The 23,173-nt window shown below is 48.2% G+C and overlaps 1 protein-coding gene across 1 annotated transcript in view; it reads right to left on the bottom strand.

The window, feature by feature from the left end:
- Nucleotides 1-23,173, bottom strand: part of LOC309560191 (uncharacterized protein C6orf136) — a 70,882-nt gene that overhangs the window by 22,055 nt on the left and 25,654 nt on the right. Inside the window, exon 3 of the mRNA XM_082263764.1 lies at nucleotides 15,955-16,043. Within this exon, the coding sequence (XP_082119890.1) occupies nucleotides 15,955-16,043 (89 nt within the window). The remainder of the gene's footprint in view (nucleotides 1-15,954; nucleotides 16,044-23,173) is intronic.

The raw sequence follows: 23,173 nt of genomic DNA, 5'->3' as shown, positions 1-23,173 counted from the left end.
ACAGGGACGAAGAACCACCTTATCTCTGTGAACCACCAGGTAAGGTGAACGGCAAGACAACGCCGCAAGCTCTGACACCCTGCGCACAGCAGTAATAGCCACCAAAAAGGCACCTTCTGGGGCAACGTAAGCAGGGGAATCTCCCGAATATTTTCAAAGGGAGGTTTCTGGAGAACTGACAGCCAAATTGAGGTTCCACGGCTGCAATGGAGGTACGCACCAAGGAAAGTGTGGCCAATGGACGTTGAAAGAAAACTACCAAAGCTGAAACCTGGCCCTTAATGCTACCCAAGGCCAGGCGCTGTTCAACCCCTCGTTGGGAGGAAAAGGGGTAACCCCAAAAGACTCACACCACACAATGTTTGTCTTTCAAGTATGATGGTAGATCTTCCTAGAGGTAGATTTTCTAGCCTTTAACAGCGTAGGAATCACCGACAAGCCTCTATCCTTCAGCACCTAGCTTTTAACAGCCAAGCCGTTAAAGCCAGCAACTGTAAAGCAGGATGGAAGATTGGCCCTTGGGACAGCAGCCTTTCCCTGAGGGGACGTCTCCAAGGAGCATCGCGACCAGCTCTACCAGATCAGCGTACCAAGACCAGCGAGTCTGGAGCCACTAGAATGTACAGCAGAGAGGACTGGAACGAATCGGTCTGCCCACCTTAGAATGCCAGCTACCTCCCAAGCTGCCAGGAGACTTCTTGTGCCCCCTTGGTGATTGACATAGACCACGGCCATGGCTTTGCCTGATTGAATTCGTACCAGACACCCCTAAAGACGAGTTAGCCAATAATCCAGACAAAGTCTGATCGCTCAGAGTTCCAGTACATTCTTCCAGAGTCCAGACCCCCTGAGCACAATCTGTGCCGAGGACGCCTCCCCACCCAGACAGGCTGGCAACAGAGTAAAAATATATGTCACACTTACAGTAAAGTAGGCAGTAAAGCGAATGGTGGTGTACAGCAAACCACAACCGCCGATGCGGTCCGCTCCGATTATTAAATCCTAAACTACTACACTATGAGAGTCCCCTCTTATCATTCCTTATGAGCAAGTGTCCCAGGAATCCATAAAGTCCTCATGGTGATTGATTATACCAAACGCTCATTAGAGTGTTAATGGAGGTGAGCAGCCATTTCACTTAATTGGGATTCGCAGCTCACAAATTTTTGCACCTGGCTGTCACTGGAAGTGTTTTATCCCTCACTTAGTCACTGGATCACCAATGAACTCTATCCCACGTTTATTTATTTCACTTGTGAATATTGTTTCTTGGGATGTTGCGGCTTGGGACACAAGGAGGGCAACACAATGTCCTCATTTAAGTGGAAACTGGAAACCACCTTTGTAAGGAAGGGTGGACCTGGACGAAGCACCACTTTATCCCTGTGCACCCCTGTTCACCACCAGATAGGGAGATCGCTAGTTTCGACACACCTGAGCCACAGAAGCCTGATGGCGAAAAGCCCAAGAGGCACTCATAGCTCTAGTAGAATGTGCCCTCACAGGGAAAGGAGGAACCTGACCCTTAAGTGAATAGGCCTGAACGATAGTCTGTCTAATCCATGCGGCAATGGTTGCAGCGGACGCAGCTGGACCCGTACAAGGTCCCTCCAGAAGGACAAACAGGGAAGCAGACGTCCGATAGGATTTCGTGGCCGACAGGTAGACCCCGATTGCCCGGACCACATCCACGAATGCAAAGCAAATTCCTTGGGATGCTTGGGCTTCGCACAAAGCGAAGGCAAAATTATATCCTCAGTGAGGTGGAAAATAGACATCACCTGAGGGAGAAAGGAATGGTTGGGTTGCTGAACAACCTTATCCCTATGAACAACCAGAGAAAGCGAATGGCAGGACAGAGCCGCCAATTCAGGCACTCTGCGAGGTGATAGCCACCAGAAAAGCAAATTTGTGGGACAACAGAGGCAGAGAGATTTCTCCGATATTCTCAAAGGAAGGTCGTCGCAAAGCAGACCAAACCAAATACAGATCCCACGGAGGCAAGGGGGATCTCCTTGGAGGAGCCAGATGACGCACCCCTTGAATAAAGGTGCGAATTAGGGAATTGGTCACCAAGGGACGCTGGAAGTAAACGGCCAAGGCCAACACTTGACCTCTGATCGTGCCCAATGCCAAACGTTGGTCCACACCTTTCTGCATGAAGGCCAAGACCCTCGCCACTGAAACGGAGCGAGGATGCAACCCCTGCGACTCACACCAGGCAATGTACGCCTTCCAGGTACGATGATAAATTTTCCTGGAAGTAGCCTTCTGAGCTCTCAGCAAGGAAGGAATCACCACATCGGAGAGACCGCTGTCTCTCAACACCTGGCCTTCAACAGCCAAGCTGTTAAGGCCAGGGACCGTGAAGCAGGATGGAAAATCGGCCCTTGAGACAGCAGATCTTCCCACAGAGGCAGCCACCATGGAGGTTCGACGACCATCTTTACAAGGTCTGCGCACCAAGACTGGCGAGGCCAGTCTGGGGCCACTAGAATCACCTGCACCTGTTCCAACGCCAACCTGCGGAGGAACTTGGACAACAGTTGAAATGGGGGGAAAGGCATAAACCAGCCGATATCGGTGCCAAGGCACCACCAACACGTCTAAGGCATCCGCCAGAGGATCCCACATTCTGGCCACAAACCTTTCCACCCTTTTGTTCAGACGAGACGCAAACAGATCCACTTCCGGTGTCCCCCACCGGGAACACAGGAGACGGAACCCTTCCGGATGCAAGGACTGATGACTCATTTAGTCCGGCTGCCAGTTCACCACTCCAAGCATGTGAACAGCGGAGAGAGCTGGAACGTGCACCTCGGCCCAAGTCAGAATCTCAGCCACCGCCTTGGCTGCCCGGGCACTCCAGGTGCCCCCTTGATGATCAATGTAAACCACAACTGTGGCATCGTTGGACTACACCCGAACTGGGAGATCGTGCAGTCGAGGCGTCCAAAGGAGTTGGCAGAGTTTGATCGCCCTGAGCTCCAGGACATTGAGTGATAAGGAAGTGATGGGCAGATCGCCCAACAGGGTCAGGTAAGAACCCGCTCTCAACAAGTCCAGATACCTGAGAATCGCAATCCCTTTGTGTGGGAACAAGGCCAATACCCCAGTCAAAGCCTCGGCAAAGACTCAGGGTTCTCGGGCACCGGGAACAGAGGTGAACAAAAAAAACCCGAAACCTTTCCTGCTGAGGAACCGACACCACCACCGCCTGCGCAAGCGGAGCCCGCACCGCCTCCAAGGGACCCCACAAACGATCCGGAGATAAAACTGAGACATGGCAGAAGGAACCTGCCTGCCGGACAATCCTGAACCCCGAACTAAGCAGTTCGTGAACCCATGAGTCCCGAACCAGAGACGCCCAGGGTCCCGGAAGGTAACACAGACCTTCCCCCACCCCCGAATTGGGTGAAGGTGTCCCATGACGCAGAAGAGGAATTGTTCGCTGAACCGGACTGGCTAGATTCGGGCTTAACCGACCAAGCCTTCTCGTCCTCCCCTGAACGGCTCTTTTTCCCACGAGCCTTGAAGGAAGGTCCCCGCTTACCTCGGGACACCTTACCTTTCGCGGATTGGGGGAGAAGAGTACTCTTACCCCCAGTTAGACCCTTAATTAGCTCAGCCAAGGAGTCACCAAAAAGGCGTTCCCTCAAAAAGGGGAGATCAGACACTGTTTTCTTAGAGGCTTGGTCTGCCGACCAGCTCTTTAGCCAGATCATGCGGCGAATTGCAATCCCCACTGCAGACAATCTTGCGACCAGGGGAGCCTCATCCAGGGCCAGAGCTCTGACATCCCCAGCAGCGAGCCCAGTTCCCCCCATCGATGATTGTCCCAGGGACACAGGGGGGCAGTATCACTCACCATACCATGGTATGGGACAATGTTGTTGAGAAGTACAAGTCAGGGTTAGGTTATAAAAAAAATATTCAAATCTTTGACGATCCCTAGGAGCACCATCAAATCCATCATAACCAAATGGAAAGAACATGGCACAACAAACCTGCCAAGAGACGGCCGCCCACCAAAATTTATGGACTGAGCAAGGAGGGCATTAATCAGAGAGGCAGCACAGAGATCTAAGGTAACCCTGGAGGAGCTTCAGAGTTTCACAGCAGAGACTGTAGTATCTGTACAAAGGACGACAATAAGCCGTACGCTCCATAGAGTTGGGCTTTATGGCAGAGTGGCCAGAAGAAAGCCATTACTTTCAGCAAAAAATAAAATGGCACGTTTTGAGTTTGCGAAAAGGCATGTGGGAGACTCCCAAAATGTATGGAGGAAGTCTGATGAGACTAAAATTGAACTTTTCGGCCATCAAAGAAAACGCTATATCGGTCATAACCCAACACAGTAAAACATGGTGGTGGCGGCATCATTCTGTGGGGATTACCACTTTGTGTGTAATTTGTGTGTAATTTGAGGCTAGGACGGAGGTTCACCTTCCAGCAGGACAATGACCCCAAACACACTGCTAAAGCAACACTTGAGTGGTTTAAGGGGAAACATGTAAATGTGTTGGAATGTCCAAGTCAAAGCCCAGACCTCAATCCAATAGAAAATCTGTGGTCAGACTTAAAGATTGCTGTTCACAAGCGCAAATCATCCAACTTGGAGGAGCTGAAGCAGTTTTGCAAGGAGGAATTGGCAAAAATCTCAGTGGTAAGATGTGGCAAGCTCATAGAGACTTATCCAAACAAGATGGAACTGTAATTGCTGCAAAAGGTGGCTCTACAAAGTATTGACTTTAGGGGGTGAATAGTTATGCACATTGACTTTTTCTGTTATTTTGTCCTATTAAAATGTTGTCCTATTAGTCCCATCTTCAAAGTTGTGGGCATGTTCTGTAAATTAAATGATGCAAAGCCTCAAACAATCCGTGTTAATTACAGGGTCATTATACGGAAGTTTCGCCGAAGGACTACTGCCGAAACCGACAGTCGGGCAAGTATTGGACCCGCATCTAGCGAGGCATCACAAATAAATTGCAGCCCCTGCACCAACTGGTCAGTCAGTTCCGCAAAGGCAGGGGGGAGTTGTACCCCCTCCAGGTCACAGTGTAGTAACTCAGCCCATTCAGTCAAGGTTTGTGACACAAGGGCAATAGTAAACACCGGTCTTAGTGCAGACCCCGCCAGGGAGTACATATTGCGGGCCACAGACTCCGCCTTTCTATCCGCCGGATCCTTAAAAGACGGGAGATCCTCCACTGGGATCATGTTAGCTTCATTCAGTCTGGAGACCCGAGGGTCCACCGTATGTGGCCCAGTCCACTTTTTATAAGGGACTCTTCAAAAGGGATAAAAATTATACAGCGATGTATAACAAAGCTGCGCTCACCCTATTTGGTGCACTAAATTTAAATGAATATAAAGTTGTTCAAACAAAAACTCTTATCATGTGCAGACCTATTAGTATATATACTAAGGCCAGAAATTTAGGTGCATAAATCAGTGAATACAGCAAGTAATAGTGCTAAAAATCACACTATAATCAATAAAATAATCAATGTGATAATCCTGAAGGAATGATAGAAAAAAGTGCAATGTGTAAAGAGGTTGAATCAATAATTGGTATAGCGAAACCAAAAACATAATATCACCATCCAAAAAATATTAAAATCAAAATCAAATGAATAAAAAAAAGGAGTATCTAATGGGAATCTTTCCAAATGCACTTAAGACCTTCAATACCTCCACCAAGACACTGGACCACCCGGTGTGCACAAAATGCTTACCGGAATGAACAGACCCCTTGATTATAGGGGGTCAGTTCAAGCAGGAAAAGTTGTATACAGGGCAGGTAATTCAGTGCCCAGTAAGTGACTGCAACCCGATAGAGCATCCACCTGAGGTTATCCTCACAGCCAGACTCCGTGTTCCTCAAGAAACACTGCAAGCTCTGGTGGTCAACATGTTAATTAATTAAATTAACCCATTTTTTGCACTTTTTAACCACTTAAGCCCCGGAGGATTTGGCTGCTAAAAGACCAGGGTTTTTTTTGCGATTTTTTACTGCGTGACTTTAACGGACAAATGCGCGGTCGTGCGACGCTGTACCTAAACGAATTTTATAAAAAGCGTATTTTGATTGGTTTGCGCAAAAGTTATCGCGTTTACTAACAAAGGGAAAGATTTTTGTCATTTTTGGTGGGTTTTTTTTAACGCGTAATGGCAGCGATCTGCGATTTTTTTTTCGGTACTGTGACATTGCGGCGGACAGATCGGACCCTTGACTGACATTTTTGACACTTTTGGGGGTACCAGTGACATTACTGCAGTAATCAGTGCTATATATATGCACTGTTACTGCAAAAATGACACTGGCAGGGAAGGGGTTAACTTTATTGGACAGGGAGGGGTTAAGTGTGTCCTAGGGGCGTGCTTCTAACTGTGCAGGGACATTGCTATTGGTGTAAAAACAAAGATCAACGGTTCTACATAGTAGAACCGTCTGATCTTCATTTTTACACAGGGAGAATGACGGGCGGCTTGTAAACAAGCCGCTCCGCCTTTCTCCCTTCACAGGAGCGATCGTAGTCCGCCAGTCACACGCACTGACTTGTCTGTGAACGAGCCGCGGCGGGCGCGCGCCCGCCCGCAATTGGCTCCCAAGTCAGTGACAGGCGAGTGACGTATCCATACGTCACTCTGCCTGGCCGGGGTTGACCGCCGCAGTATATAGTCGTGCGGCGGTCGGCAACCGGTTAATTTCATTAAAACTTTTGAGTGTTTTAATATTATTTACCGTTGCGCGGGTACTATTGGTGCTTAACGCCAATTTTTTTTCTACGAAGGGGTAGCATCTAGCAATATGCTTAGGCACCCCAGGGGGACGTTTTGGGCAGCCAATTCTTTTTTGACCATGTTGTCAAAATACGCGGGAAGGGGAAAAAACCTTTGCCACTCTGGATGGCTTGTGAGTGCCAAACGTAACCTGCGCCTCAGTCGCAGCTGCATCCTCCATTTTTAGGGTCTCATGCACAGATACAACCAGTGCGTCCACCAGAGCTTTTTTCTTGTGCAGTGGCAGAGGGAGAGGTGTCATCCTCACTATCAAAGGAGACAGGGTGCGAGGTTGTAGACCCGGCAGGGAGACCCACATCTGCGGTAGCTGAATCAGATTCAGAATCTTACCCATCAATTGAGGCAGGGGTAGGTGGGGGGCGTTTTTTGGTACTTCGCCCCTTAAAGACCACCTCCACCCGGGACACAAAGGATTCCGGGATCGCCGACAGTGCATCTATGGATATCTGGCATCCGGAGGGTCAGGCAGACTCCTTAAAGGGGGTCAGGTGGAGAAAAAAAGTGTTCCGCAGGGTTCATGTTGCATCAGAGGAACCCCGCAGTAAAAAGTTGAAAAAACTGAATTTTTGTAAAATCTTACCTGTAAAATTCCTTTCTCTGAGTCCTCCGACAGTCGCCGCCTCTTCATATTCGTCACATATGGGGTATTAGACTTTGCTACGAAGGAGTAGCTAGGCAACAGAATATGTTAACAACAAAACTTTTAACATATCCCACCCTCAAGGGGTGGTCCCCTCAGTCAATACCCTCCTACTTCCTGCAACCATATCTCAGTTTTAGTGGAATAGCAGTAGAGTATACAACCAAACCCCAAAAGAGGGGCGGGGGCGGCGACTGTCGGAGGACTCAGAGAAAGGAATTTTACAGGTAAGATTTTACAAAAATTCCGTTTTCTCTTACGTCCTCCGACAGTCGCCGCCTCTTCATATTCGTCACATATGGGGACGTCCCAAAGCAGTGCAAACATGAGGGGTGGGAAACGCATCCGCGCCGAAAAGCAACGCAGTCTCCGCATCAAAGAAAGGAACCTTACCAAAGGAAGGAAACCAGCTGGGCAACAGCAAAAAAAAACAAGTGCTCAACAGGAGCAACAACCCAGGAAAAGACAAAAAACCAGGGGATACAAAACTTATCCCAACAGCCAGGAGTCCCCAACAAGGGATCCTAGGGAACAGCCGCACTAAGAACCTTGCGGCCAAAGGAAGCATCCACCGATGCCTGAACATCTACTTTGTAGAATTTTGTGAAACTGTGCACGGTCGACCAAGTCGCCGCCTTACACACCTGGGCTACAGAAGCCCCATGACGACAGGCCCAAGACGTACTCAGAGATCTAGTAGAGTGCGCCTTCACAGGCACAGGGGGAACCTTCCCCTGCAAAGCATAGGCCTGTTCAATGGTCTGCCTGATCCATTTGGCGATGGTAGAGGCCGAAGCCGCCATGCCCTTCCGAGGACCCTCTGGAAGAACAAACAAGGAGTCCGTCTTTCGAAAAGACTCAGTCGATTTAAGGTAAACCCTTATCGCCCGAACAACATCCAGAGAATGCAATCTCACCTCCTTTGGATGTTTAGGCTTCGCGCACAACGAAGGCAAGACAATATCCTCATTAAGATGGAATTCCGAAACTCGTTTCGGAAGAAACGAAGGATTAGGTCGCAAGACCACCTTATCCAAATGAATAACCAGGTACGGAGACTTGCAGGACAAAGCCGCCAGCTCCGACACTCTGCGAGCCGAAGTGATCGCCACCAAAAACGCGACCTTTTTGGACAACATAGACAACGAGATCTCCCTGATTTGTTCAAAAGGAGCACGTTGTAACACAGATAGAACGAGATTCAAGTCCCAAGGGGGCAGAGGATCCCTCCTAGGAGGAACCAGATGCCGCACACCCTGAACAAAGGTGCCAACCAAGGAGTTGGAAGCCACGGGACGTTGAAACAGAACGGCCAGTGCAGACACCTGACCCTTTATCGTAGCCAGCGCCAAACGCTGATCAACACCCGTCTGAAGGAAAGACAGCACACGGGAAACCGAGTACGTGCGGGGTGAAAACCCCCTGGACTCACACCAGGCAAAATAGGCCTTCCAAGTACGGTAATAAACCTTCCCTGAGGAAGACTTCCTCGCGTTGATGAAAGTATGAACGACCTCTGGAGAGAGACCCCTCTCCTTCAGGACCTCGGTCTCAACAGCCAGGCCGTCAAAGCCAGCGACTGTAAAGCAGGATGGTATATCGGTCCTTGAGACAGTAGATCGTCTCGAAGAGGCAGACGCCACGGGGCATCGACCGCCAGATTCACGAGGTCTGCGTACCAGGACCGGCGAGGCCAGTCCGGTGCCACAAGAATCACCGTGCTGCGTTCCGAGTGTAACCTGCGAAGGAACCTGGACAGCAACTGAATCGGTGGAAACGCGTACATCAGCCTGTACTGATGCCACGGGGCCACTAACGCGTCCGACGCGTCTGCCCGAGGGTCGCGCGTCCTTGCCACGAACCTCTTCACCTTGTTGTTGAGACGAGACGCGAACAGGTCCACATCTGGAAGACCCCACTTCGGGCACAACATCTGGAAGACAGCCGGGTGGAGAGACCATTCCCCCTGATCCAGGGTCTGGCGACTCAGATAGTCCGCCTGCCAGTTCTCCACCCCCGGAATGTGAACCGCCGTTATCGCCGGGACATGAGTCTCGGCCCAAGACAGAATGTCGGCCACTTCTCGAGCCGCTCGGGCACTCCTGGTGCCCCCTTGGTGGTTGATGTAGGCCACCGCCGTGGCATTGTCCGTCTGCACCCGAACCGGGCAGCCCTGCAGCCGGTCCGTCCAGCGATGAAGACAGAGACTTATCGCACGCAATTCCAGAATGTTGATCGGAAGGGAAGACTCCCCCTCCGACCAAGTCCCCTGGGCGGACAGAACGCCCAGAACTCCACCCCAGCCCGACAGGCTGGCATCCGTGGTGATTACCGTCCACGAGATCGGACGAAACAACTTGCCCCCGGACACCAACGGGGACTGGAGCCACCACAGAAGGTTTCCTCTGGTGCGATGACTCAACGAGATTTGAAGATCCAGAGATTGAGGTCGCCCGTCCCACCTGGACAGGATCTCCGCTTGGAGACCCCGCGTGTGAAACTGGGCGAATGGAATCGCCTCGAAGGCCGAGACCATCAATCCCAGACATCTCATACACGTCCGCAGAGACGAGTGCGGAACGTCCCTGATGGACCTGACTTCCTCCTGGAGAGTCCTGAGTTTGTCTTCCGGCAGGAAGACCTTCGCCTGCACCGAGTCCAGAATCATTCCCAGATAGGGAAGACGAACCGACGGACTCAGTGTCGACTTTGGAAAATTTATCGTCCAACCAAACTCCTGCAGAGTTTGCATCGTGACAGACAGGTCCTTCTCCAGACCCTGGCTGGTCGCAGACCGAACCAGAATGTCGTCCAGATACCCCAGGACAGAAACGCCCTGGGCCCTCAATAATGCCAGAACCGGTGCAAGCACCTTGGTGAAGACCCGCGGAGCCGAGGCGAGACCAAAGGGCAACGCCACGAACTGGTAGTGATCCTCCGCAATGGCAAATCGAAGGTATCTCTGGTGACCCTCGAAAATGGGGATGTGAAGATACGCATCCTTCAAATCGATGGAGGCCATGAATTCCCCCGGAACCAGGGCAGCCACCACCGACCGCAGGGATTCCATGCGGAACTTGCGAACCCGCACAGAGCGGTTCAGAGCCTTCAAGTCCAGAATTGGACGAACCTTGCCCTCCTTTCTGGGCACAGTGAACAGATTGGAATAAAACCCCCGAAACCTGTCCCGATGAGGCACCGGAACCACCACTCCCTGAGCCCTCAGGTCCCGCACCGCCAGGTGCAGGTCCCGCAAGCGCTCTGGAGACAGTTGAAGATTTGAGGGAAAAAATCTGCTCTCCGGCCGAGAGAGAAACTCGATCTTGTAACCAGATCGAACGATTTCCTGAACCCATCTGTCCCGCACACGGGCCAACCAGGGCCGAAGAAAACCGAGCAAGCGTCCCCCCCACCCCAAAACTGGGTGAGGGCGCCCCTTCAGGCCGAACTGTTATGGGCTGCAGATCCGGATTGGCCAGACTTCTGTTTACCAGACCAGGGCTTCTTCTGAGAGCCTTGACCTTTGAACGGTTTGCCCTTGTAGTGCGACCGAAAGGCACGAAAGGACCCCTGAGGGGGCCGAAAATTAGCATGCTTCTTCCCAGAAGCCCCCTTAGCCTTGGGGAAATGGGGCAAGAGAGTGCTCTTACCCCCGGTGATCCCCTTAATCAACACATCCAGGGACTCCCCAAAAAGGCGAGACCCATCATAAGGTAGATTGGCTAAGGTCTTACGTGAAGATTGGTCCACCGACCAACATTTTAACCAAACCAGGCGGCGAGACAACACCGCCACGCTGTGCACACGTGCAGCCAACGGAACCAGGTCCAGGTCCGCATCACACAGATACATGACGCCCTGGTGGATTTGATCCACCATATCCAGGGTCGCCGGCGAGGCCGAGTCGGCCACTAGGACGCGCCTAAGCATCTGCGTCCAACTTGCGATCGCCTGGGCCGCCATGAGAGAAGCAAACAGAGCCTTAAGCATAGAACCCGTAACAGAATAAGTATGACGGGCAAGAGACTCCAATCTCCTATCCGTGGCATCACGGAACACAGGGGAATCCTCTGCAGGAATCGCAGTGGCTTTGTTCAAAACCGCAATTGCGTGATCTACTGGGGGAGGCACACACCACCTTTCATCAGTGGAAGGCGAAAAAGGATAACGCAGCTTGAATCTACTTGGCACCGCAAAAGGTTTGCGCAGATTGCGCCATTGATCCTTAACAGCGCGCTGAAAATCATCATTGCAGGGAAAAACCTGCGGCGTCCTGCGTTTTCTCTGCGTCCCATAAGCCGCCAAGGCAGCGGGGGGACACACTTCGTCCTGCAAACGCAGCGTTTGCTTTATGGAAGCAATCAACTCATCCATGATTGCAAGCTCTTCAGGCGAGCCAGGGGGAGAATTATCAACCCCCTCAACTTCAGCCTCCACCTCAGACCCCACTAGATCAAGAGAGGAGCGGGACCCCGATAAGGAGGCCCCCGCCATAACAGCCCCATCACCTTCACCCTCAGAATCAGAGGAAAGAGCAACTCTGGGCCTTTTAGTAGATTGAGCAGCCACCAGCATCTGCACCTGAGCAGCAAGGCCAGCCACAATAGTGGCTAAATCCCCCCCTGGGGGGGAAATAGCGGTCCCCTGGCTTTCCACCAATGCTGTAGGAAATTTGCCCTCCTGAGAATCCATTGCCCCTGTAATGCCAGACAACAAAGGGTTAACTGCCCCTTTTAAGCAAGCGCGGCAAGCGCAGCCCACCGCACCACACTCAAGCACAATAAGACCCCCACAGGGAATATGCAAACTGAACACAGGCAATGGATAGCAAGAACAGAAGGGTAAAACCTGAGGAGACCCTCGCCGCTGCTGCTGCCTCGATCGGTGTTCCTGGAAAGAGGAAGTGATGCTGCCAGGGCGCTCTATGTAAGCCTATGGAGGCTACAAGAAAATGGCCGCCATGCATGTAAAACATGCGGCCGGAGCGAGTGTAGGCAAAATGGCGTCGTTTGGCGCCGAAACCGCCGCTCCACAGTGCATTAAAACACACATTACATTCCAAAATCAGAATACATGTCAGATCGCCGCAGCGATCGCTGTATATGCCCAAACATGCCAAAAAAACATGCCCCACAGCACACAGCTTCTCACACTGACCAGTCTGACACACACAGTGTCATACAGCTCCCCCCCCCCCCTTGCAGCCCACAGCATGCAGCCGAGAGATAGGGAGACAAGCAGTGTGAATAGAGGCAGGTTACACAGTCCCAGACTGACAGGTCCCCACATAAATACACTTACCTCACATGGCGTGGGGGACCCGCACAGGCGAACCAGCCGCTGCACATGAGGCAGGGAGAGTCGCATTCAAGACGCATACAATGGGGGTTAAGAAACCGCACAGCGTCCAGCGAGGTAGCCACCTCACCAATCATCCCTGCACCGAACAGGGATGGGTCGTTCACTGTGCCAGGAGCGTTACCTGGCTGAACGCTCGATGGCAGACTGGGAAGCCACTGACCCACGACCTGCGACCAGGGGGATCAGCCCGAGACCCAGTCCGCATGATCCTCTTCATCAGAAGAACTAACTAACGCTGACAAAATAACAGCTAAGTAAAGGTAGAGAGAAAACTCAAACAAAAATTTTAAAAAGAAGAAAGAGTCTGGGACAGAAAGTCCCAGCACAGAGAGAGCCAGCCACTCCTGACAAGCTAGACATTAAAACTGAGATATGGTTGCAGGAAGTAGGAGGGTATTGACTGAGGGGACCACCCCTTGAGGGTGGGATATGTTAAAAGTTTTGTTGTTAACATATTCTGTTGCCTAGCTACTCCTTCGGAGCAAAGTCTAATACCCCATATGTGACGAATATGAAGAGGCGGCGACTGTCGGAGGACGTAAGAGAAAAAAATGTTTTTTATTTTTTTTTTTAAAAGAACGTCCCACCGCGCTGTAGAGCGCACTGAAGACCCCCAGCAGAGGGAGAGAGAGAGACCCCCCCAGACTCACCACCCACACCAGAGATGCACCAGAAAGGCCCAGAACGTCTGTACAGCACGTGTCTGCAGCGATCTCGATCAGCAGAGAAAAAGAACTAGGGTATAGGGAGGGGCTCCACCACAAAAAAAAATGCCTCTAGGGACTCCAAAAACATGGCCGCCATTGATATTCAATGGGGATCCACCACAAAATGGCTGCCGGACTACACAAACATGGCCGCCGATTTTCAATAGCACATGGGCTACAAGAAAATGGTGGCCCCGGGCAGCCTGCAGAGCTTCTGGGGGCCCTCGAGGGGACCCACCAGCCTTCTGGATGGGATCGAAAGGAAAGAGGCCCTGGAAGTGACAGGTGAACCCCCCCACACACAATCAATCACCGGTAGCTGGCGGCGCACCCCCCCCCCCCGCCCACACCGTCAGTCTTAGTAGCTTCAAGCGTCCCATAGCCCCAGTAGTGAGGGGAGGAGGGTGGGGCAGGTAAGGGGGGGGGGGTGCAGGGGTCCAACCCTCCTAAGGATGGTCCCGCATTTACCCCAAAAACCGCAAGGGGGAGAGGAACATTTACTTACCATACCTGGAACAGGCGGGCGCCATCTCCTGACAGAACCTCTCTCCGCCGAAGTGGGGGGCTGTCGGCCAATAGGAACGCTGCCACTCAGGCCTAGACCCGGTTGTATGCGACCCGGCGGGGCGTTTAACTCGCAAGGCCAATCCCTGTCCGGTGGGACTATGTCGCGGCCAACCTAGCATGGAGCTAGGGTCTGCGCGCGCTCGCTGGCCGGCTGGGGTGACCACTTGAACTATATATCCAGCCTGTTGCCCAGTAGTTCCTTGTAGATCTCACAGGAAAAAAAATCCGGAGAAAAATCTATCTAGAAAAATACTTTTGCCTGGACCAGAGATCCCAGCAAGGAACTAGGTCCTTACTCCTGACTAGGCAGATTAAATTGGACATCCTATAGCAGGGAGAGAGGGTATACCCCCTGGGACTGCCCACAGGCGTAGCCAGAACTTTTTTTCTGCCTAGTGTCCTACTCCTGTAGGGAGCAGTATAACCCTACTGTTAGGGTTCGTCAATGAACGATAGCGAAAATAAAGATTTGATTTCAAATATACAGTATATTTGTATGACAGTTTAAAACTGTTTATTGATATTCATTATTTTAGTCTGTTTTCCAATATGTGTATTTACACATTTTGAACAGGTGACCAAACAGCAGAGGACTAGAAGCTCCTCCTGCTTATGTTTCCCCGCAAACAGGCTGGGAAAGAGATGGGTCATGTGACAGCTGTATATCGATTAGTAAAAAGGTACTTGGATGTTTTTTTGTTTTTTTTTATTAAAATAATTACAGTGCCATAATCCACATACAGAAATTGAAGAGAGAATGTAATTTAAACAGCGTGCGTTTAAGTAGTTGATGCATTATACATCATTCTACCTCCTCACAGCAGCTGTAATGTCTCTTCCAGCTCACTTTGGAAATTCTATGCATACTCCAGGCAGTAAATATTGATTTTGCCCAATGCACAGATTAGGATAAATATAATGACTGACAATATTCTCTAAGGCAAAGTAGCATGCATCAGATTTAAAGGCAAAATAGGAACACCAGAAGATAGCAAGATTGCGCAAGCCCCGGGCAAGCCAGTGAAAGCCCCGGGCAAGCCAGAATATACTGTACTATACTTCTAAAACATCTGAAGTATATGTTTCTTTGGACATTTCTGCTGCAAAGTTTACAATCTGGCTTGTTGAATTAAAGAACTTATTATTTATTCTATTTCATAAGGCATATTTCATACAATCAAGTATATGCCTAGCAATCTGCATCAGCCCAGAAGTTGAGAAACTGCAAATTCCAGCATGGCCTATCAGTACACCAGGACTTGTAATATCTTAGGGTGTTTTCACACTAGCACTTTTGGTGCGCACCCGGGTTCAATTGACGTCAGAATTCGGCTCTTTTTGATGATGTGAACACTGTCTTTGAACTTGGGTGCGCACCCGCGAACCGTACCCGAGTCCACCTAAAAAGGGTGGTCTGGGGTACGGTTCATGTGAACTCCAGTACAGTTCGCTTCTGATGAGAACGCAATCGTACCAAAGCAAACAATGCTATCCATTTTGGCACCTTCTCGTTTACAGTGGTTGCCAAGCAACATGAGTACGCGCCGGCTGCAGCTTGATGACACAAGTGTACCGCGGTTCGGATACAAAAATCAAATGTGAACACAGTCCATCGGGGGCTTGGGTTCGGACCAGGCAATCGTACCAAGTGTGAAAACACCCTAAGTATCTGGAAGGCCATCTGATTGCAACTTAGTAATCTTTCAGCAAAGTGAAGAAAACAAGGTTGAGGGAGTGTGAAATGAAGAGAACAGACAAACAAAAGATCAAAAGATGACAGGAAGAATGATAGGATGAGAAAAAAAGAAAGGAGGAAAAACAAAAAAAAAAAAATGGGAGGAAGATACAACAATCGGAGCTCAGCTTTACCGTAAGTGCACGTGAAATATGCTACTGATAAACTCCACATCTTTTCTGTATAAAGAATAATTTGCTTGCTTCCACAAGAACCTTGGCAGCTGCAAATGTAATAAACATCATTAGATAAGCATTAAAAACTGCAATGAGACTGAATAGAATCTACAGGTAAACAGCAGGAATAACAAACGAAAAAACGCTCCTTAAAGGTTATGCAAACCTTAACAATGAACCGCTTTTATATGGTACCACTTGGTTTGGTAAATAAATAATTGAAAGGGTTTGATAGTTTGGTGGAAGGAGATATATAGCAATAGCTCACATCCCTAGAAACTCAGCAATGGACAAAAGTAACCCTCTAGTGGGATTTTTTTTTAGGGCTAGGGCATGATCAACATGGCTAAAAAGTAACAACTTTATTTGAAATAGTTAAAAAGGACATGACAAAAGTCATAAAAAAATTATGCGATTGGTCAACAATGCACAGATAACCATATAATGACTGTCAGAGATCATCTAGCAGGGAGTGGGCCGACGCGTTTCAAAAACAAACTTTCTTCTTTTTAAGGGGCAAATGGTTAAAGTGCAGATGCTTTCTATGAATATAGAACATCAACATTTATATATATCAAAAACAAAAAGGTCATATGTTAATACTCAAAAATGAAACTTTGTCTGTATTCTTTATATAAGCTAATGTACTAACCTATGCATGAGTATATCACGTGCCACATCATTAAAAACACAGGGATTTGTCTGCCAATGCAGACGGTCCAGTGTTCACATAGCTCGTTGTCCCTTGTCCCAAGTGTCTCCAACCGCAAGGGGCAAATGCGGAGAACCAAGGTAGGACTACTGAACAGAAAAATCTGCCAAGAATAAACAGTTGTCAAAATGCAAAATTATCCAGTTTATAGATCTTCTAAGGGGTTCAGCGGCCTGTTCTGCTTCACTATTCAAGAGGTACATCACTGTTAAGAGTTGTAAACTGGGGTATGAGAATAAGGGAGAGTGCCACAGGAGTATAAACAATTGTTTTTGGTATTGGATGCAGTCCTTTTTCTTTTTGTCTTTTTTATTTTTTTTTTTTAAGTACATCATAAAATCAAAATTATATCTATATTTAGAAATGTGTATATAGATAAATAAGTTCTTTCCATGACACTCCTAGTGTATATGCTGTTTTCGTAAACTGCAATATTTTTTATAAATTGCTGATGCACATCTTCCAGTTTATCCACTAGATGGCAGTGGTCAGAAACTGTCCCTTGTTCTCCCGCCGCCCGGAAGCCGTCTGGGATGCTGCTTCAGCGTCTCAGTTGGCCTCCCTTCTGGTCTAGATCGGGTCACTTCCCGATCATCACATGATCATGACTGCGTCAGTGGGTGGACGACACGACGGCACCCCCCTAGCTATCGGGCGCATGCGCTGGACTGCGGGTGACGTCATTGCACATGCAGTGCATAAAGTCTTCGTACAGACTATCACAACATCGCCTTCGGGACCGGGAAATGGGGGTGGCGCCGTGCGCCAACTGCCCTAGGGGCATAACTATTTAGGAGTAACCAGGTGCACAGGGGCAGGAGTTATCCCTCCCCAGAACCCTCCTATATAAAAGGCTCATTGCAGGTGGAGGCCTCAGCCATAGATGTCATGCTGATCTGCTGTGGGATTGCTATGATTAACTTGGGGTAAGAAAATACTCAGCAATTGGCCACAATTCATAGAAATCTTTGTTTGTTGCTCAGGCCACTATATTATTGGAAGCCCCAATATAAATTATTGATATGGGTCAATCTAGGTCCCTCTATTCAAAGCATTTCTCCCTTAGTTATTTTTCATTAATTTATTATTTTTTAGACTTATGTAAAGCACATGAATATTGGGCCCTTTACTCCGGTGGCACTCTCCTTTTCTCTTTTATGCTCATACCCCAGTTTAGAACTCTAACAGTGGTGTACCTCTTGAATAGTAAAGTTCAGGTAGGCATAGCAGGCCGCTGAACCCTTTATATGATCTATAAACTGGATATTTTTGCATTTTGACAACTCTGTTCATTCTTGGCAGTCATAGTGAGTAGTCACTACCTTGATTCTCTGCATTTGCCCCTTGCGGTTGGAGACACTTGGACAAGTGACCAATGTGAACACTGGACGGCATGCTTTGGCAAACAAATCCCTGTGTTTTTAATGATGTGGAACATGTGATATACTCATGCATAAGTTTGTACATTTGCTTATATAAAGAATACAAAGTTTCTTTTATGCGTATTAGCATATGACCTTTTGTTTTTGATGTTTTTTTATGTATAATTGTTGATATTGTATATTCATAGAGGGCATCTGCACTTTAACCATTTGCCCCTGAAGAAAAAAAAGTTTGTGTTCGAAACACATCGGGCCACTCTCTGCCAGATGATCTCAGACAGTCATTATGTGGTTATCTGTGCATTGTTTGATCCATTTTTGCCACCAGTCACATAAATTTATGACTTTTGTTGTCATGTCCTTTTAACTATTTTGAATAAAGTTGTTTCTTTTTACCCAGGTTGATGTTCATGCCCTACAAAATCCCACTAGAGGGTTACTTTTGTCCATTTTGAAAAGTGTTTGGTTATATCCTTTTGATAAATGCAGAAAAAAAAATAGTTGATCATGTTGGAAATTGTGAGCTGATAACATTCTGTACTGCATAATTAGAAGTTTTAGTGTATTTATCTCTGAAGATTACAGAACCCCCCCCCCCCCCCCAATCTAGGTTATGGCAAAAAGAACAGGAGAATTCTCTGCAGTCCTGTCCTACTGTGACAACCATGGATGCAGTGGAGTGAATGAGAATTGTCACTTTAAAACAGTCAGTGTGCTGCTGACATAATCAGCAGGAGAAAATAAAGGGAAAAAAAGCCCCAAAAAGAAAAACAATGCAGCCACTATATTTAACCACTTTCGGACCACCCCCTGCAGTTTTACGTCGGTACTTGGACGTTAAATACCGTGGTTATGGCAGCAGATAACTGCCATAACCCCAGTGGTATTTTTTTTAAACTGCGGGCGGTCCGCTTTAACATAAGGGTGGTCCCAGTGGCAGATGCGCCGCAGGATCACCCTTTTGGGGGCGGCGGGAGAGGGGACCTCCAGGTCGTTTTCCCCACTTACCGGACCCGCCAGTAGCAGGGAAATTGATCCGGTCTGCTCTCCCCTCAGGCAGGAAGTTGAGTGAGGGCAAGATGTCGTCTCGGTGGAGAGAAAAGAATTGAGAAAGCTGTGCGTTCTCTTCAAGCAAACAAGTACACCTGTGGATGCCCCAAGTGCTGGTGATTAATGCAAAGACTTCTGGATTCAGGCTCCAATCTGCTTCCTGAATTTTCCCATCAGCTCAAAAAAATCTGCCACATCGATTAACGTGCTTTTGAGATGGTCCACTAACAAGGAAAGCAAGTGAACTTCTGCCCGCTGCAGGATTTTTGTTGACAGCAACGGAAGGGCCTTGATTCTCGTGCCCCCTTGTTTAAGCCACGGCAATGGCATTGTCTAATAAAATCTGCACATGGGATCCCTGGAGGTTTGGTGAGAAGGCAGCCAAAGCTCTCTCCAGTTTGAGGACTTCATTGCCTCGGCTTGGGACCAAACTTTTTGTGCCAGATTTTGATCCCAGTGGGCCCCCCATCCCCACATGCTGGCATTCGTTGTAACTCTTATTTCAATCAGAAACGTCCATAATAAGCCTTTTGAAAAGATCAACTGATTTCTCCACCACCAAAGGGTCCTTTATCTTGGCTTCTAGGGTTTTTGGACTGTGATCCCAAACCTTCAGCAGGAGTGGCCTGAAATGGAGCCTTGCCCATTGAATGGCTGGCATAGTTGAGGATAGGGTCCCTAGGGCTGACATAACCCTTCTGACTGACATCTCCTGATTTGTCTGTAGCATAGCTACTACATTCTGGATTTTGTTGTTCTCTTCTGGAAGGAAGATTCTTGGCTCTACTGAATTTATCTGGTAACCCAGAAACTGTACTAGCTGAGCTGGAGTGTGATTTTTGAAGGTTCACAAACCAACCCAGGGTTTCCAAGTGACTGCGGGTTTTGCCCAGGTCTTCTTGCAATCTTTCCCTGGAAGAAGCAAAGAGGAGGTCGTCCAGATATGGGATTACTGAGACTCCTGAGACTCGCAGAGAGGAGCAAGGCCTTCTGCCATTACCTTCATAAAAATCTGAGAAGCAGATGAAAGGCCGAAAGGGAGGGCATTGAATTGTAGATCCAGAACTTTTGGTAATGAGGGGCTATGGGAATATGTAGGTAAGCATCTCTTAAATCGATCGATGCCATGAAACATCCTTTGGTCAACAGATTCCTGACATACGAAATCTTCTGTACAGGACTGGCCTATTCAACTGTTTTAAGTTAAGGATGAGACTAAAACTTCCGGATAGCTTCCTTACCAGAAAGATATGGGAATAGAATCGCTGATGTCGTTCTTCTGGTGATACTTGACTCACAACCCCCCATCGCATCAGGTTCTTTAACAGGTCCTTCATAGCCAGGGATTTTGTTGTGTCCTTTGGAAGGTTTGTGACAAAATATCAAATCGTCATTGTGTTTTGTTGGCTGATGCAGGAAGATGAAAAAGGACACTTCCTCTCCTTTTAGCCCTCTGCGCTGACCAATTCTTCCTTTCCCCTGGGGCTTGCCATCTTGCTCCGGAGCCCTTTGAGGTCGAAAAAGCAGTTTAGCTGGTTGTTTTCTCTTCTTAACAGGGAATGAACTCTTTTTGTCGGCTGTCTAAAACAAAGTCTAAATCAGGACCAAACAGCAGATCCCCCATAAACGGAATACCACAAAGCTTGCTTTTGGATGCCGCATCACCTGGCCAGGTCTTCAACCACAGAGCTCTTCTGGCTGAGTTAGCTTGGGCTGCAGATCTTGCGGTCATCCTTATGGATTCTGCTGATGCCGCCGCATTGTAGACTATGGTCTTTGACACAGTGGAAAAAGAATCAAGGATCTCTTGTTTGGGCGAATCTGCTATACGTGCTTTGAGTTGATTAATCCAGTACTCCAGATTTCTAGATACGCAAGTAGTTGCCATAGCTGGCTTGAGATTGTCCATGATTGGTTGCCAATCTTTTTTAAGTTGTTGATTCATCCTTTTTTTCCATGGGATCTTTTAGCATTCCCATGTCCTCAAATGCCAGCGTAACTCCACTTTTGTTGAGAAAAAAAACATTCCCCTCTGGGTGATCTATGTACATTATAAGTATTTTAACAAACTTTGTTGCAGATTCCTACATTGTTTTTCCGAAGAAATCATTGTTTGTTTCTCTGTGCCTCTGTATTGAGTGGATCAAATGGGAGTGGTTTCATAATTACCTATCAGCTGCAGGGCTCTAATGAGGAAAGCTGTTGGGCCTGCATTCCTTTAGATGTGTTCCTACTAGGAGCATCACACCAAAAATTACATTTTTATGGCAGGGGGGCCCGAAAACTGACTTGTATCTTAAGCAGACTTCTGGGAAATTTGGTGAGTCAATCACACAAGCAGGAAATTATGTTTTAGGGTGTGGTTAGTACACATTCTGTGTACAGAACAGTTCCAGGTAGCCATATTGCATTGCAATTTCAGAAAATTACAACAGCTGTAGATTGAAAAGGAAATGTAATTTTTAATAATTCAATTACAAAACGATTTGTGTCGCAATTGTATATGCTATATTGTTTTTCTTTGTTATTTTTTCCCACCACAAAAGTGGAGTTACCCTTTTAGCGAAGAGCGAAAGCATTGAATGGTAGCATCCAGCTCTTTAACAGATGCGATTAAATCGCTGCATGCAGGAGAAGCTTCCTCGTTAACCAGGGTGTCAATGCAACAGTGTTTTCTTCCAACCTTCAGGAAACTTTGCTTTGCATGAAGGGCATTTCATTTCAACCGCCAGGTCAGAGCTCTTAGCCTGCCATAACCAAAAAAAAAAAAACAAGACAAACCGTCCCAGTGAGTCAACCTATTTCTCACCAGGGTCACCCCAGGTGCACAAAACTTCATGTGCCCAGACAGGCTCCAGCCTTCATATAAGGTATCCGGTGAGGGGTGGCACCTGCTCCACAAGCACCGCCCCTCACCGGATACCTTACTTCTGGGCGAGTCAATACTCGCATCCAAAAAGATGGTGGCGGCACCTGTATAAACAGACTGGCAGGCAGGACTAAGAAGAAAAGGAGAAGTCCACCGACGGTGTCTGCCGCCACCAAGGGGCAGCGCTCACCTGACCAGTGCATGCTCTCCCTGAGCACCAAAGGAGAGGGAGCCCATCCAAACAACAGCTCATGCACTGTGGGAGGAACGGACTCTCTAAAGAAAAAAGTAGGTATGGTGGAGCTTCCTGGTCTCAGGACAGCACCTAAGAGCTCCTGACTCCCCACTAGGTGTTCCTCGGCCAGAGGAAACACAAAAATGGATGAGTTGTGGGGAGAAGCCTCCTTTTAAAGTTTAAAGGAAGTGGTGCTTCCTGTTGCCAAGTGGGAGGAGCCATCTCTCAAGGTGTTGTCCTGAAAGACGTTAAAAGGAAAATAAAAAAATATGGTCAAACCATATCTAAACCCAAAAACTGTAATTTAATTTAACAGTCCTGGTGGCTGCATTAGTTTTCTTGTAATCCTGCACATAACACTTCCAGTGTCTTCACTTTTTCATCCACTGTATCTACAGTGGCATCCATAATTGTCACACTGGCTGAACTTCAAACAGACAGATAGGATTCTCTATGCTTTCTTTTCTGCTTACAAAAAAGGGACAAGGACACCATATTTTGGCAAAATCTGATTTTCTGTACTTTCTAAAAATGTTTAGTCTGAAAAATAAAACTAATGCAGAAACCACATTTAAAGTGGCTGTCAAGCCACTGATATAAAATCATACCATCCCCTCTGTAATATAAGTGTCCCTGTGCCTGTGTTATAGAAAAAATAAGCTGATCTGTACCTAAAGCTCATGTCCTGAAGTCAGCCGGGGAGGAGGGGAAAAGAGGAGAGAGAGAACCGAACGGTCACGTGATCGTCAGGAGCCGATCTGATATAGGTACAGATCGGCATATTTTTTCTATAACACAGACACAGGGATACTTATTGTTATATTACAGAGGGGATGGGATGATTTTATATTAAATATGAGAGCAGCAGGAGGGGAGGGGTGGGCACAGACAGGAGCAGACAGGCAGGGAGGGGAAGGGGAGGACAGTGC

The sequence above is a fragment of the Pelophylax lessonae genome (genome assembly GCF_965119305.1).
Source record: "Pelophylax lessonae genome assembly, chromosome: 7".
Lineage (NCBI taxonomy): Eukaryota > Metazoa > Chordata > Amphibia > Anura > Ranidae > Pelophylax > Pelophylax lessonae.
This window is presented reverse-complemented; position numbering and strand designations above follow the sequence as displayed.